The sequence below is a fragment of the Homalodisca vitripennis genome, chromosome 3 (genome assembly GCF_021130785.1).
Source record: "Homalodisca vitripennis isolate AUS2020 chromosome 3, UT_GWSS_2.1, whole genome shotgun sequence".
In the NCBI taxonomy this organism is placed as follows: Eukaryota; Metazoa; Arthropoda; class Insecta; order Hemiptera; family Cicadellidae; genus Homalodisca; species Homalodisca vitripennis.
In genome coordinates, this window is record NC_060209.1 from 164,255,940 (window position 1) to 164,270,350 (window position 14,411).

The window sequence follows — 14,411 nt, forward strand, 5'->3', positions numbered from 1 at the left end:
AAGCAAGTATCAAATATAGTGGACATTGTTGAGTGGCGCTAGAATTTATCTTTGTAAATGAAAATGTTCTTCATTCAAAGAGACATATTGCAATAATACACTAACGTCATTGACGAAAAAACACCATCCCTTTATGATTTTCTTTAGTTTTAATAGTTATTGACATTCTATATAATTTAAATTGAAACATAAAATATATTAAATCAAAACGCTCAAAATAACTTATTTAAAACAATATACTCACTCAAAATAGTTGTCTCCATCTTTATTATATTTTTTCTTTTCTTGAACATAATCACCTCTAGTAGATTTTGATCTGGAAATAAACAATTTATAGGATTCAGTTTCTTTGGGCCAAGAGAAACCTAAGTACCAAGTTTCAAGTCTCCGCGGCCAATCTATCAAAAGTTACCACACAGACAGGTTGAAGATGGATGGACTGCCCTTTGACCTTTTGATTAGGTATCAACATGGTTCTTACTTAAACCAAGAGAAAGGTATATATATATATATATATATATATATATATATATATACAGTGTTAAGCCTCTAGGGCCTGTCTATGATGAGTTATCATACATATAGGCAGACTTGACAGATAGAAGGACTGCCCTTTTGACTCCAAAATCAATAGCGTTTTCCCTTGAATCAAGTTTCAAGTCCCTAGAAACTATCTATCAAGAGTTATCACACAGATGGACATAAAACGACACTTAAGAAGACCCTGTTGGTTCTTAATAATATGGGCTATTTACATAATATATTAACAACATACTTCCCACTATCTTTGGCCAAACCCTAAATAGTTTATTAAAAAATACAAAAAAATAAAATCAGCAAAAATGTTTTGCTGATTTTATTAGTCTTTTAGCTTCAATAAAAACGGTTTCTTTGTTAGAATAAAAATGTTATATGCAAAAGCTAATTAAATAATCTTTTTTAATTTGATTTAATTTCTTAAAACTATTGTTTTCTAAAATCTATTTATAAATAATATTAATAAACTTACAAAAATATTTTAATTCAGAACTAAATTGTTTAAAAAATAAATTTGCAGATTTTAATTAATATTCCAATGACATGTTCCTTATTATATTGCTCAAGCATTCTAGTGACAAACTAAGGGTTACATTTAAGTTAACTTAGGCTTCTGGTAATACTATATTTATCCCACAGGATATTTTAAGCCTAACTTTTCTTAATAAACAAATTATTCATGTTTCCTTCCACATCACAGGTCTACCACAACCTCACCAGCTGAAGCCAGTACCACTTCACTCTAAACCCGTAACCAAAAATTTATTTGAGCAACTGATACTTCTGTTGTACATTAAAAGGTTTAATATAATTATAGAATACATTTAAAACTATAGACTCAGTGAAAACATAGCTGAACTCTAGTAAACAATGATAGAACCAAGAGTTCACAGGGAAACACAAGGAGGTACTTGAATCGAGCAGGGTGTCAAAATTTGTGAATGGCTCTTGCTAGTTGGAGACCAAATATTACAACAATACAGACAAATAACAGAATAAAAAAAGGATAGAGTTGAAACGAATTATTACGCCCGTGAAACAATTTTCTTAACATTCCTATGAAATGCAATATTATATTGGAAACCATTAAACCTCCAACTGATAATAAGAAACTCCCAGAATGATACACTGGTTTTTGTCTTTGCGCAGCATATTTTTAAGATATGTTTTAAAAATATGTGCTTAATGCTAAGTAATAAGTGTTATATATAAATTTTTTGTTAGAAACCAGACACAATTTTAAATTAATATAAATATGCTCTGACGTGAATATTGTTTTTTTTTATTTGAACATAAATTAAAAAATGTGTATTGTAAATTGTTTGTTTTCGAAGTTTTACTCCATGTAACTTTTACACGACGAGAGTAAGATACTGTAAATGTACAAAATATACAGTTTTGAGGTGAACAAAAGGATTATAACATATATGTAAACTGACATAAAAAAAGTCGTGATAGTCCTGCCCCTAGCAACAACTGAGCGAAACAAAAAGTGTAAAAGTTGAAATTTGTGTGTGCGTATATATATATATATATATACATACACACACTTATTTACAACACAAAAAAAGATTTTTTATAAAAATGTTAAGTATGCACTACTTTTTATTGCAGTACGCATGCATATTTGTGTTTGATGAAGTCTTTGGGCAAGAGGAATGTCAGATAGTGATGAATTTTTGTTACTGTCATTATCAATTTGTTCACAACCTAACTCACATTCCAACAAAGATCGCCAAGGCCGTACAGCACGTCACCAACTGGATAGTACGTCAGCTGTATGCCGTACAGCATTTGGATCAATATCAGCAAGACAACAAGTAATATTAAGAATATAAACTATATAAAAGGAATTAATATTTATGAGTAGAGGATTCGACTGGTGCAAGTTATGTCTTTATAACTTAAACGGTTTTTGCATAATAATAGCGGAAAGTTGACAGACGGCTCTGCCATTTTGATCAGTTCACAAGCGATATTGATCAACTTCTGTCATCAGTTGGAGGGTTAACGGGATTATATGTCGTGTTTTATCTCATTATCATTATAAAATTTAAATTTAAACATAAAATCAAGACACTCAAAATAAATGATTTAAAACAACAATATACTTACTCAAAATAGTTGTTTCCATCTTTATTATATTTTTTCTTTTCTTGAACATAATCACCTCTAGTAGATTTTGATCTGCAAATAAACGATTTATAGCATACAATTTATGTAAATACAATTAAAATTTAAACAATCATAAGACACAATAAAGGAAACTTATAGCGTGATTTGATTTAAATTGAAAAGTAAATACATTTTAGCTATCCAATTAATGAAACTGAATATCTAATCAAGAGTGGAAGTAATTGACGGTGGAACGAGCACTCCTCAGTTTTCACTCTGACAAGCCCTTAACTAGCTTGGTATAATGTCAAGTTTTTAAATCCAACTTTGTAGTTGTAAATAACTTTTCTTTCACACTTCTGCACTAAAACATCAGTACAAGTTGCATTATTTTGTTTCACAATAGGGTAGTCACAAGGGGAAATAAAAAGACTACAGTACAGTATCAAATACAATGGACGTTGTTGAGTGTCACTGGAATTTATCTTTGTAAATGAAAATGTTCTTCATTCAAAGAGACATATCTTAAAATACATATTGCAATAATACACTAACGTCATTGACATCAAACAATGACGAAAAAACCCCATCCCTTTATGATTTTCTTTAGTTTTAATAGTAATTGACATTCTATACAATTTAAATTGAAACATAAAATACATAAAATCAAAACACCCAAAATAACTTATTTAAAACAATATACTCACTCAAAATAGTTGTCTCCATCTTTATTATATTTTTTCTTTTCTTGAACATGATCACCTCTGGTAGATTTTGATCTGCAAATAAACGATTTATAAGATACAATTTATGTAAATACATTAAAATTTAAACAATCATAAGACACAATAAAGGAATCTTATAGCGTGATTTGATTTAAATTGAAAAGTGAATACATTTTAGCTATCCAATTAATGAAAATGTAATCAAGAGAGGAAGTAATTGAGTAGTACAAGCGGTCGTCAGTTCTCACTCTGACAAGCCCTCACTAGCTTGGTACATTGTCAAGTTTTTAAATCCAACTTATCTTCTCTTAAAATAATTGTATTATTTATTCGATTAGCTTTATAACTAGAATAACTTTTTTTATTTCATTAACCTATCATGCGCCAAAAAAACAACATCTTGTTTACGCAGTTCCCATTTGGGGAAGGAACTGCAGAACCAATTTCATTTTTAAATTGCAGAAGCAAGCTTTGCGGATTATTTTTGGGCTAAGTAGGCATCAATCTTGTAGAAATGTATTTAAAAACAACAACATTCTTACTTTCCCAAGCATATTTATTTATGAATCTTTAGTTTTTTTTTAAAAAGAATGAATACTTTATGACACTAGCTAACACCAATTCAGATTATTCACTTAGAACCCAGCTTAACATTCCAGTTCCACAACATTCTACTTCTTTTTTTCAAAAACACGTAACTTACAACTGCATTAAACTTTTCAACTCACTTCCAGATGCTTTAAAGGTGGATTGTTCTTTAACCTTGTTCAAAAATAACTTAAAACAGTTCCTCATCGACGGTTCCTTTTATAGTGTCCAGGATTTTTTGCATAAATTGTAAATAGTAGACTAAATATAGTTTTGTTTTTTTTCTTTGATGTATACTTAGCATAACATGTAACACTGTATAAGTTAGTTAAGCTAGCCCTGTGTGTATACTTTAATGACGTTGCTAATGCATGAAAATGTTATTTTGAGCAATAAAGGATTTTGATTTGATTGATTTGATTTGACATATACTTTAGTCTGGAAACTCACAGTAACAACCGCTGGACAATATTGTGTTTGTAGCAGAAGCCCATAGAGTACTTACTAGTAGCTTAACAGGTGTCTGCATATTATATATATATATATATAGTTCAAAATGAAATCTAGAATAATATTTGTATTTGAAATAAATAGGCAAAACATTTTTATTTCAATTTTTTTATAAAATACAAATTTTGCAAAAAAGATATGTAACATTTGGGGAAACCATGTAGCTTTAGAAAACATTAAAATTTACATACTTATACAGAGCTGTGATAAAACTTTTAAACAAAAAGTGGTTATGCGCATAATTATGGAATTCTGGTGTACATATAAGAGTTTGGTAATGCAAGTTTTTGTTGAAATTTTGCATGAAAATATATTATAATACATACTTTCTTATTCAGAATGAAATAAATTCCACAATTCATTTTTAGGAAAATACAAAAAATAATTTTTGTTATAAATTTTATGAAAAAATGACAAATGCCAGAGTATAAAATGTTTTGAAAGTGTATACTATCGCAAAATTGATCTATTTGTAGTTTATGGCTGAAGGGAAATTTTATGTAGTTTTAGAAAAACATAAATAATGTCCAAATATAGAAAAATACAAAATTAAAAAAAAAACAACAATAGAACAACTCTCAAGGCACAAAACAATGGAGTCCACAGCAAACAGTTTTCAAAATAAGAATAAGCCTATATGTTAATCAATCCATGTAAAGTTTCAGTACAATCAATCCAGTAGTTTCTATGTGATTAACACAAACACAGAGTAGTAGATTTGTATATACTAGTATAGATGTATCTACAGTTTGAAAAACTGTCATCAACTTTTTGAAGTATGTACTCGTACATTTTCTTTAACTAAAAGAGAGGATGATGTATCCCTTTCAAATGTGAGACAAATTCTGAAACTAAATACAAATTATTATTTAAAAACGTACATAAAAAGAAGTTGGTCTTACCTGGCCATATGCCAGTTATCTTCTTTGTTTCTTTTCCATTCCATTTGGTAAAGCTTCTTCAACGCTTCCTCTTTGGGCAACTCTCTGTACAAAATTTAAATAAATTTTAAAAATTCTATAAATTTCAAGTTATACTCCTAGAAATATAAAATCAACAACATACAATTTTTCTAGTATAGCATTACACATTGAAGTAATAAAAACCTTAAAAATACAGAAGTCAACTTTTAACAGAAAAAACTTAATTGTTTACATCTTACCAACAAGAGACAACTAGCTTTGATTAACACTACTCTTGTGTATTCCAAATGAAATAATTCAGATAGATATCCACTGTAGCCAAAGTGCACACACCATCTCTCAGCTTAATAACTACAGTACTATAGTATGTTTACATGTATGTAGACTTGTGATGTCAATAAGAATGTGAAAAGTCCTTGGTTGAATTTATTTCAGGAAAACATATTTTGTTTCATTAAGCATTTCCCGTCTACTGTGACAGGTCACTAGCATACTTTGATTGTATCAAAAGATTTATCTTCAATGATTTCCAGTTCTGCACAAAAACTCTGATAACATGATTACAATCTGAGATATATCAGCCTCTATATAGAGAGCCATATTCATTCAAGAAAGACGAAAATTGAAGCTGAAATGTTAGGAAAAGAATTAAAATAAACAAATTTTGTCCAGAATGCATTTTATCTTCTATCACTGTTACTTTGGTATTTTAATCGTTTGTTGGAGAACAAAAATAACCTTGTTACATGTGAAGAAAATAGTAGGTATTTTTTAAGAAAAACAAATTGCGACTTTTGCACTTTTCGTTTCGCTCTGTAGCTGCTAGGGGACAGGACTATCACGACTTTTTGGATATCAGTTTTTGGGTGTATAATTATTCCATAATGTCTTTGAATATAAGTTACTTGGCTATATTTTATATACACTAAATGTAGCGCATAGTTAATGCATTGGAGAAAAGACTACACCTTTCATGAAACATGGTTGAGACACTTCAGTAAAGTATGGACATATGTTTATTCTAAAAACGAGAAGCCAGTTTTGGTATTGGGTTGACATCAATTCAATTTTGAATAGGTAACATAACATTACTACAGACAACCTAAAGTTTTAGATGTTGGAGTCCAGTTTTTTTTTCTATAACCCCAAAAGTCTTACAGTTGAACATAACTGGATGCTAGCAATTTAATAAAGTGATGTGTGGATGCTTTTCAAATATCATCTTTCTTTCAATGACCCAGGCAGCAGCACTTTACACTCTGGTGAAGTTGTCTTTCGATTGCAAGATTCAGAAAAAAATCAATATGTTCTGGTGTCCAGTTATTAGTGATTGGGAATTCTGGATAGAAAGCAAAAGCTACTCAACCTACTATACAGGCTTAACCAGAGTGGATTATATCAGTATTTGTGTAGGAGGGAGAGGTTTTATAAATGTATAAAACATTTAGATGTAATTCTATTACTTTTTACCTTGGAGTTTCTTCTTTAGTTTATCTTCTAGTTTACTCTTTGGTTAAGGTAGTAGGTATTGGTTTACGAGCTAATAGTTATATTTGCAATATTGTTTTTTATTAAGTTAACCATCTTACTGGTTATTCTTCCTATTTTGCTAGATTTTTAAATGTCTTGATGCGTTTTACTGTAGTTGTCTCTAATTTTATGGGTAATTCAATTCCAATCTCCTGGTTTAAATTAATTCAAAACCTCCCTTTACTAAGTCTGAAACTAGATAAGTAGTTTTATAGTTTGTAGTTGTAGTTCAAAAGGTTTTATGAGTGTGAACACTTCAAAGCACTCATCTGGCACAGATAATATCACTATTACAAAGAAATTAAACTCCTACTAATCACCTACAACTGTTAACAATGTGCAGACATAATTTAACAAGCAACACAACACAGGAACACGGATTAAACGCCGGTCTCAAGAGTTGCACTGGCACCCTTCCCTTACGGAAAAACTCGTCAAAAAACATGCCAGCGTGTGGTCCAAAAAGGCGGTCTGTAGCTACAAAAACCAGTTTCGGATTGATATGCATTTTGAGCAAATTTAACCATCCAAAATTTGCCATAATACGCATGGGAGAGGTTATAATCTCATATTACTACACTCAGTTTATTACAAATTAATTTTCTTCATTTTATTTTGCTATTTTCTCTTTGCCATCATGCTTACCAATAAGACCAATGTAAAAATATTCTCTAATGCTCAGCCAAATCCCTTCAAAATGTCTTGACACTTTCTGGAGAGCCCTTGTAAATATATTCAACACAGTCTATCTGGTCAACAGCCAACAACATAGGATGGTAATGGTATCTACAATAAACGTTATTTAAACATAGAATAATTACGCTAGTAATTGCTATAAAATGTTCTCCAACTTTATTTGATAAAAATGGAAACCATTTTGAAGTACAAATTATACTTAATAAAAAAATGTAATATTACATTACAATTTATTATCCTTAGAATTCATAATTCAATTTTGGCACGCATGCACACACACACACAAGTTAAAATATCTGTAGTAAGAAAATAAGATTTCAGACACTTGCTATCACTATGTATTTCAAACACTGAAGTATTAGGCTTTGTGAAATGGCATTTTTAAGTTTGAGTTTAGCTCTAGTTCACCTTCCTTTTACTGCAGCACCTGGTATCTGACACTGTCTCAGACTTCATTCCTGGAATCTGGAGTCATATTCGTCTGAAGAGAACCAAAGACAATCGACGACGAAGAAGCTCAAAATGAAAAAATTTACATTGTTTTGACATTAGATACCAGACGCTGCAATAAAAGGAAGGTGAACTGAAGCTAAACTCAAAATTCAATTAAATCAACCCTTCCTATCATAACTACGTTATGTGTAGAAAACTTGGTTGCTCCACCGTGCTTAGAGGTCATGTCTATCACATTGTAGTGCACTCAATTGTGTACCTGATGAGACAATGAGACTACTACTTCAACTTTTTATAGGTGTCTCAGAGGTCGAAACGATGTAAATGTTTTGTTTTGAGCTTCTTCGTCATCACTGCTTTGGATGTCTTCAGACGAATATGACTCCAGATTCCAGGAGTCAAGTGTGAGACAGTTTCAGATACCAGAAGCTGTAATAAAAGGAAGGTGAACTGGAGCTAAACTCAAAATTCAATAGAATCAACCCTTCCTACCATAGCTACGTAAATGGTATCTGTGTTATTTTCCAGTTTTTGCTACCCCAGGGCATAAGGTTAACCTACAGGGAGCATTGAAAAAGTTTTACAACAGGGCGTGTGGTGTACAAAGTACAACATACTCTAATATTACATGCTATGACAACTTACTATTGCAGTATATTTTTTTGAAGTGAAAACTTCTTTAGGCGCGTTGAGCGTTTTGGTAGAGGGTAAAATCCTCGGTTCGCGTCACCGACATGCTAATGATACTAACCTGCATGAAAAAGTCAGTCTCGCTGTGTTTTTTAACCGTAGACTTGGCCGCGGACTACTAACCTGCATGAAAAAGTCAGTCTCGCTGTGTTAAAACTGTCCCGGCGGAGTATGAAAACAGACTGCGAAAATCAGTGACCTTTACGGCTTCCTCTCGCGATTTAAAAGTGAAGCCAATGTCGTACAATTCTGTAAGATGCGTCAAATTAAAGCTCTTAATATTGGCAATCTATTGGTTACATTTTTAAATATTAAAAAAATTTCGAAATAATTTTGATTATTGTTTACATTTTACGTAGCGTTTACAATGACAAGAAAAAAGTAGTAAGCGAGGATTTTTTTTATTTTTTGGTCAGACAAAATTTGTCAGCGAGAAAGTTGTGTGAAAATAGATGAATATTTTTTTTGTAATTTATCATTTTTTTATTGGAAGTTTAGTTTAGCCTGTAGTAGCGTATGAAGTGATGAGTGAACGTTTCTGCCGGAACTGTAGTTGGCGCATTGGCTCACTGATACCGTATTAACTCAATAAATTAGTTTGTTGTGCAATAAAAATACCTTTACGAAAGAACCAAGTTAATTTAACTAATTTATTAGTTTTAAAAATACTGTGGGTTTAATTGTTATTGCAATTATATACTTTATCCGTAGCAATAACTGTATTATTTACAACGGTGTTCAACTCACTGTTGTTCACTCGGTGTTTACTCACTTGTATTCTATGTTTAACTAACTATTAATATTGAGCAATTACAACAAGTATAATGATTGCATTGAACTTTTTTTCATTAAAATAATATTCTTTAATACTTACAGTACTTTTTTATTAAGATATTGTTAAGATAATTGTATATTAATTTTTTTTTTCAACCACTTTGTATTTATATTTTGTTCATGATTTGTTTAACCCATCATATGTAACTAATAAATAAAACAAAAAAAAATTTCATATAATTTTTGCATATAGTTTTAATTACTCTCAACTTAATAGTTCCGTTTTCACTTCTATCGGCAGTCCCACGACTGCTACTGTTTTTTTTGTTTCTAAAATTTGTGTTATGAGTGACCTAGCCTCAACCGAAGATTGGTATTTTACAGAGGCCACTCTGTCCCTATTTACATTTTGTTATTAGGCTATAAAGTAAGTAAATACATATGAACTTATTATAAATAGAAAAAGCCAAAAGTTAACATTTACGAGCACTCACTCGATCTGAGCTTGAATTTAAGTGCCTTCTTGAAGAAGTTCTTCTTTTTTCGTCAAAGGTGTTACTGAGGCCCACACTGATGGCCAGGGACATTTCCAATCAGTACTTTCCAGACCTCAGAACAAATCTCAGATTGACCAACTCTCACAAGAACCAATTGGTTTCACTGAACCCCGCACTTCTGGCGAAAAAAAGAAAAATACCCATCGAGATAGTACCCGAATTCAAGGCCAGATCACATGAGTCTGTAAAGATTAACTTCTTTTTGATAGTACAAAAAGTTGGTAAAGTACCAGTGTCGCTAATTTTTTATAGACAAAATTATTTTGGCCAAATAACCTCAATCTGTACTCGATAGGTTGCAAACAATCGATAAATACGTGTTTTACGTACTCTTTGATCTGTTAAACATATGTTGTTTGCAATGAGTTTGTCTTCCAGTCATATGGCGTAGCGGACGAGTATTGTGTTGTGTAACAGCCATTCTTGTTATTTATGTTCAGGTAACCCTGCATTGGAGTAAATACAAACTAAAATACTTACTTATTCAGTGTTTTACTGTATTGTTTTATAAAGGTAATATGGTGATTTGAGTTTTTTCCAATAAAAAAAACATGAGATTTCAGTGTAAATATAATAGGGTTACTTTGGTTTTTACAAAGTTGATGACACCTATACAAAGTAAATGTAAGTAAGTTATTTGTCGCTAAATTTAAGAAGCATATTGATTAGTGTTATTTTGATGGTTTATTTGATGTATTGTAAAAACTGCACTATTACTGTGTACTTTCTAAACCCTGACAAATGAAGTAAAACTTATAAAATGACAATAACATGCAGCATTTTGTTTATAAATATAAACCTATGTTTGTTTTTATTGCTGAATCATATATTATAAATTAATTTTATTTCGAATTTCATGGCCTTTCATGGCATAACTAAAAAAAATCGTATAAAACATTTTATTTTATAAAAAGTCTGGAGTTTTTTAATAAACAAATGTTGTAATTTTATATTCTTAAAATCCATGAAAATAATTGCAAGTTATTCTCCATTTTATTTCTAACAATTTATTTAAAAAATCATGATAATCAAATGAATAGCTTTTTTGCAATCATGTTTTTTTCTAAATACTTGTAATTTGAAGTAAAATGATACCTTTGGTCGAGTCACCTTGCATGTTCTTTTTGCCAGTAAAAAAATGTAATATATGAAATTTTTCAGATTTTCATGGCCTTTCACCTGCTATAAAAAATATTTAAAATACTGTATAGACTCAAATTAGGTTAAAACTTAACTTTTTATAAAAAAAAGTAAAAACAATTTATGTAAAAACAAATTTTTATACATAGTTTCCTTTTTGTAATGATATGTCTCATACTCTTCATTTAATTAGAAAATAAATAACAAAATTATGAAAATCTGTTGGATAGTTATTTTAAAACAGCTTTTTTCCCCCAAAACTTACAAATATGTGAAAACTACCACTTCATGCATATGACTTGAAAAATGCCCGTGGCACTTAAAAGGTTAAAACTTAAAATTCCAACAGATTATGGTGATGAAAAGATAAAATCACACAAGCAATACACAAGTTTTATGACGAAGAAATCAAATATGTAACCCTGATCCAGCACATCTTAGCAGAAGTTCAACAACAAACAGAGGCACAGCTGTACATACCAAGGTATATGTTGAATCCATCGCCATGTTTTACTGATTTGTTAATTTTCATTCCAGCATAACCTTACTTCATAAATTATGACTTTTAATAAAAACAATCAATTAGTTACAAAACATTAACATTTTAACATGGTCCCCAAAGTGTTAACACTACATGATTCTATCTTAACATATAAATTGCTTTTCAATCTAATTTTTCCATTTTAGACCTACTAATTTGCATATTGATAATAATAATTTATTGGGTTTTATATCCTGCCCACTGCAGTGTATCTTATTTTGATAACACCTTCATTTACTATCTGGGCACTATGTTTCAGTTTATCTATGAGGTGTGCGTTATCTAAATGATTAATACTTAAATGAGAGTGATTTTAACTTGTGAAACAGAGTAACATAGATGATGTCAGGTTTACATGTATAAAATAATATCACACAAAAATAGCTTATATTACCAACTAGGCCCATTATTTCATATGTTCAATGCATTGGCATTTACATTGGCAATATAGCTACTCACATTTTAATAGTATAAATATTAATCAGTACAAAGTTAAATACTTTTGAGTCTCCAGATATTTATGGTAACAAACAAGAAATTTGGTTTACCCTGTGCTGGAAATGTTTCCACTGTTTAACCATTTTCTCTCCATAGTTTTAGCTTCATTTAAAAATTAGTAGAGACTCAATACTACAAACCTGAAACATAAAAGATATATGAATTTATAAGCAAAATAATAGATCTCCTCGATGTGATTCATTATATAAACAGGAATGTACCTCTAATGTAGTACTATTTTAATGTTAGTAATGTTTCTGCAAGTTATTATATGCTTACATACTTTGTTATAATGACATCCATGGCTAAGAAATTCCATCATGTGTGCCTAATAAATAATTGGTAAGCTCCATTTTACATTAACTTTTTAGATATTCCTTACATTAAATCTATTATATTTCGCTTCACAAATAATTTATTTGTCTAGAACTGTATAAGACCTACCTAGTGTGGTACAATAAATCAATTGCATTAAATTTGATCCTATTTACACCAAGGTGTGATACATTGGTCTTTGCTACTAAAAAATCACTGCCAAGATAACACTGCTGAGATAATATTTTCAGGTATTATTTCTGGACCGACCAAAGGAAAACCAAAATATCATATTGAAACTGAAAACTCAATAATTATCCAAATAACCGCCATTTTGTTTTATTCACTTAACTATTTTGAATTTGAAAACGGCTTATTATAACTCAAAATTTGGTGTACACTTAACAGTAACAGAAAAAGATTTCAATTTTTTATAAGCTTAATTTTCAAAATAGCTGTTTAAAAAATCTTTAATTGTAAATATCTTAAAAAGACAATGATAAAAATGTTTCAGCTATTACATTCTAATTAAATAATTTAAATACAAATCCAACGATACTACATTAGAAAAAAATCAATTGAAAAATAAGGGAGATAGTGAACTGTTGAAAGAGTAAACAAAACAATATTTTGTTTTGTGTATTCTTTCCACTTTTCTGTACACCACTGTCATTTTGTGACAGAACTGTTTGTAAGACATAACAATCAGTTGATTTTTAACATTACATTGTTAAACTGTGGTCATAATATCCTTACCTATTGCACGATTTAGGTCTCTTTTGATTAAAATATAAGAAAATAAAAATGTTTACTATCTAGAAAAGTAATAACTTTATTTAAATAAAACTGCTAATACATCCTTTGGGTTGGTTTTTATTAAAAAAGTACAAAATCAATTTATGTACTTGTGGGGCTAAATCTGCTGACACAGTTCACAAGATGTGCAATCAAAGTGGCTGTAGGAATATTAATCAGTTGTTGAATATTTGACTGAAACTGTTCATCCAGCAGCAGAAATTGCTTTTTTAATTCAATATTTATTTGTACTCTTGTTATAATACAACATTTTTATAAATTTCTTACAACTCGTACTTAGAGCAGCTAAATTTAAAACAGCTGATTGCTGTGATTCACAAATAATGCTGTCACATAATGACATTGTATATGATTTAGTATTAGTTTTTTTAAAAGCACAATACCTCTCTTGTTTATCAACCGATTTTCATAAACTTGGTATCGTTGGATTAGTAAAGTTAAATTGTCTAACTAAAATGTAACGTTTGAGGACTTTTTACATGTCAGGGAATAATACCTCAAAATATTAGTAGAGAGTTCTGAGACACCGTTTATGTATAATATATATACACACACTACTACTCGTTTTATATACAGGGTGTCCCACAAAGAGGTTTAAACGTTTGATTTTATATTACTTGCCCATTTATGCATTTTTCCAACTCAACACAATTAATATAGTAGGTTTTTAAAATATTCTGTGAAAATTGAAGTTCCCTAACAATTATAGAAACAAAATGGTAACATATTGAAAATTTTACCACTTTGCTTCCTATAAAAATTCATTTCTTGAATGAACTGCGTTGCAGTTTTAAAGAACAACTTTTTGATTGAAGAGTATTGCTTGTGCTATACAAACATAACATAACCTCCTCCATTACAATTTTACTGATATTGAAGTTCGATAAATGACTTTTAATGTTGAACAAAAAGTGAAGTGTTGTGCGTGGGCTATTGCTTTTGGCACATTACAGAAGCAATTAGACAATTTCAGGTTACCTACCCAGGAGTTGAACCACCTAGC

At 30.1% G+C, this 14,411-nt stretch overlaps 1 protein-coding gene across 4 annotated transcripts in view; it reads right to left on the minus strand.

The window, feature by feature from the left end:
* The window catches only part of LOC124357743, a 40,234-nt gene that overhangs the window by 11,215 nt on the left and 14,608 nt on the right, over positions 1 to 14,411 (minus strand). Inside the window, exons 2-6 of one of the 4 annotated variants that reach the window (XM_046809765.1) lie at positions 12,328 to 12,417; positions 5,378 to 5,461; positions 3,360 to 3,431; positions 2,653 to 2,724; positions 245 to 316 (exon numbers count right to left, since the gene is read on the minus strand). In XM_046809765.1, the coding sequence (XP_046665721.1) occupies positions 245 to 316; positions 2,653 to 2,724; positions 3,360 to 3,431; positions 5,378 to 5,461; positions 12,328 to 12,371 (344 nt within the window). In that variant the 5' untranslated portion in view covers positions 12,372 to 12,417. The remainder of the gene's footprint in view (positions 1 to 244; positions 317 to 2,652; positions 2,725 to 3,359; positions 3,432 to 5,377; positions 5,462 to 12,327; positions 12,418 to 14,411) is intronic. The other 3 variants (XM_046809767.1, XM_046809768.1, XM_046809769.1) reach the window with 3 other exon arrangements.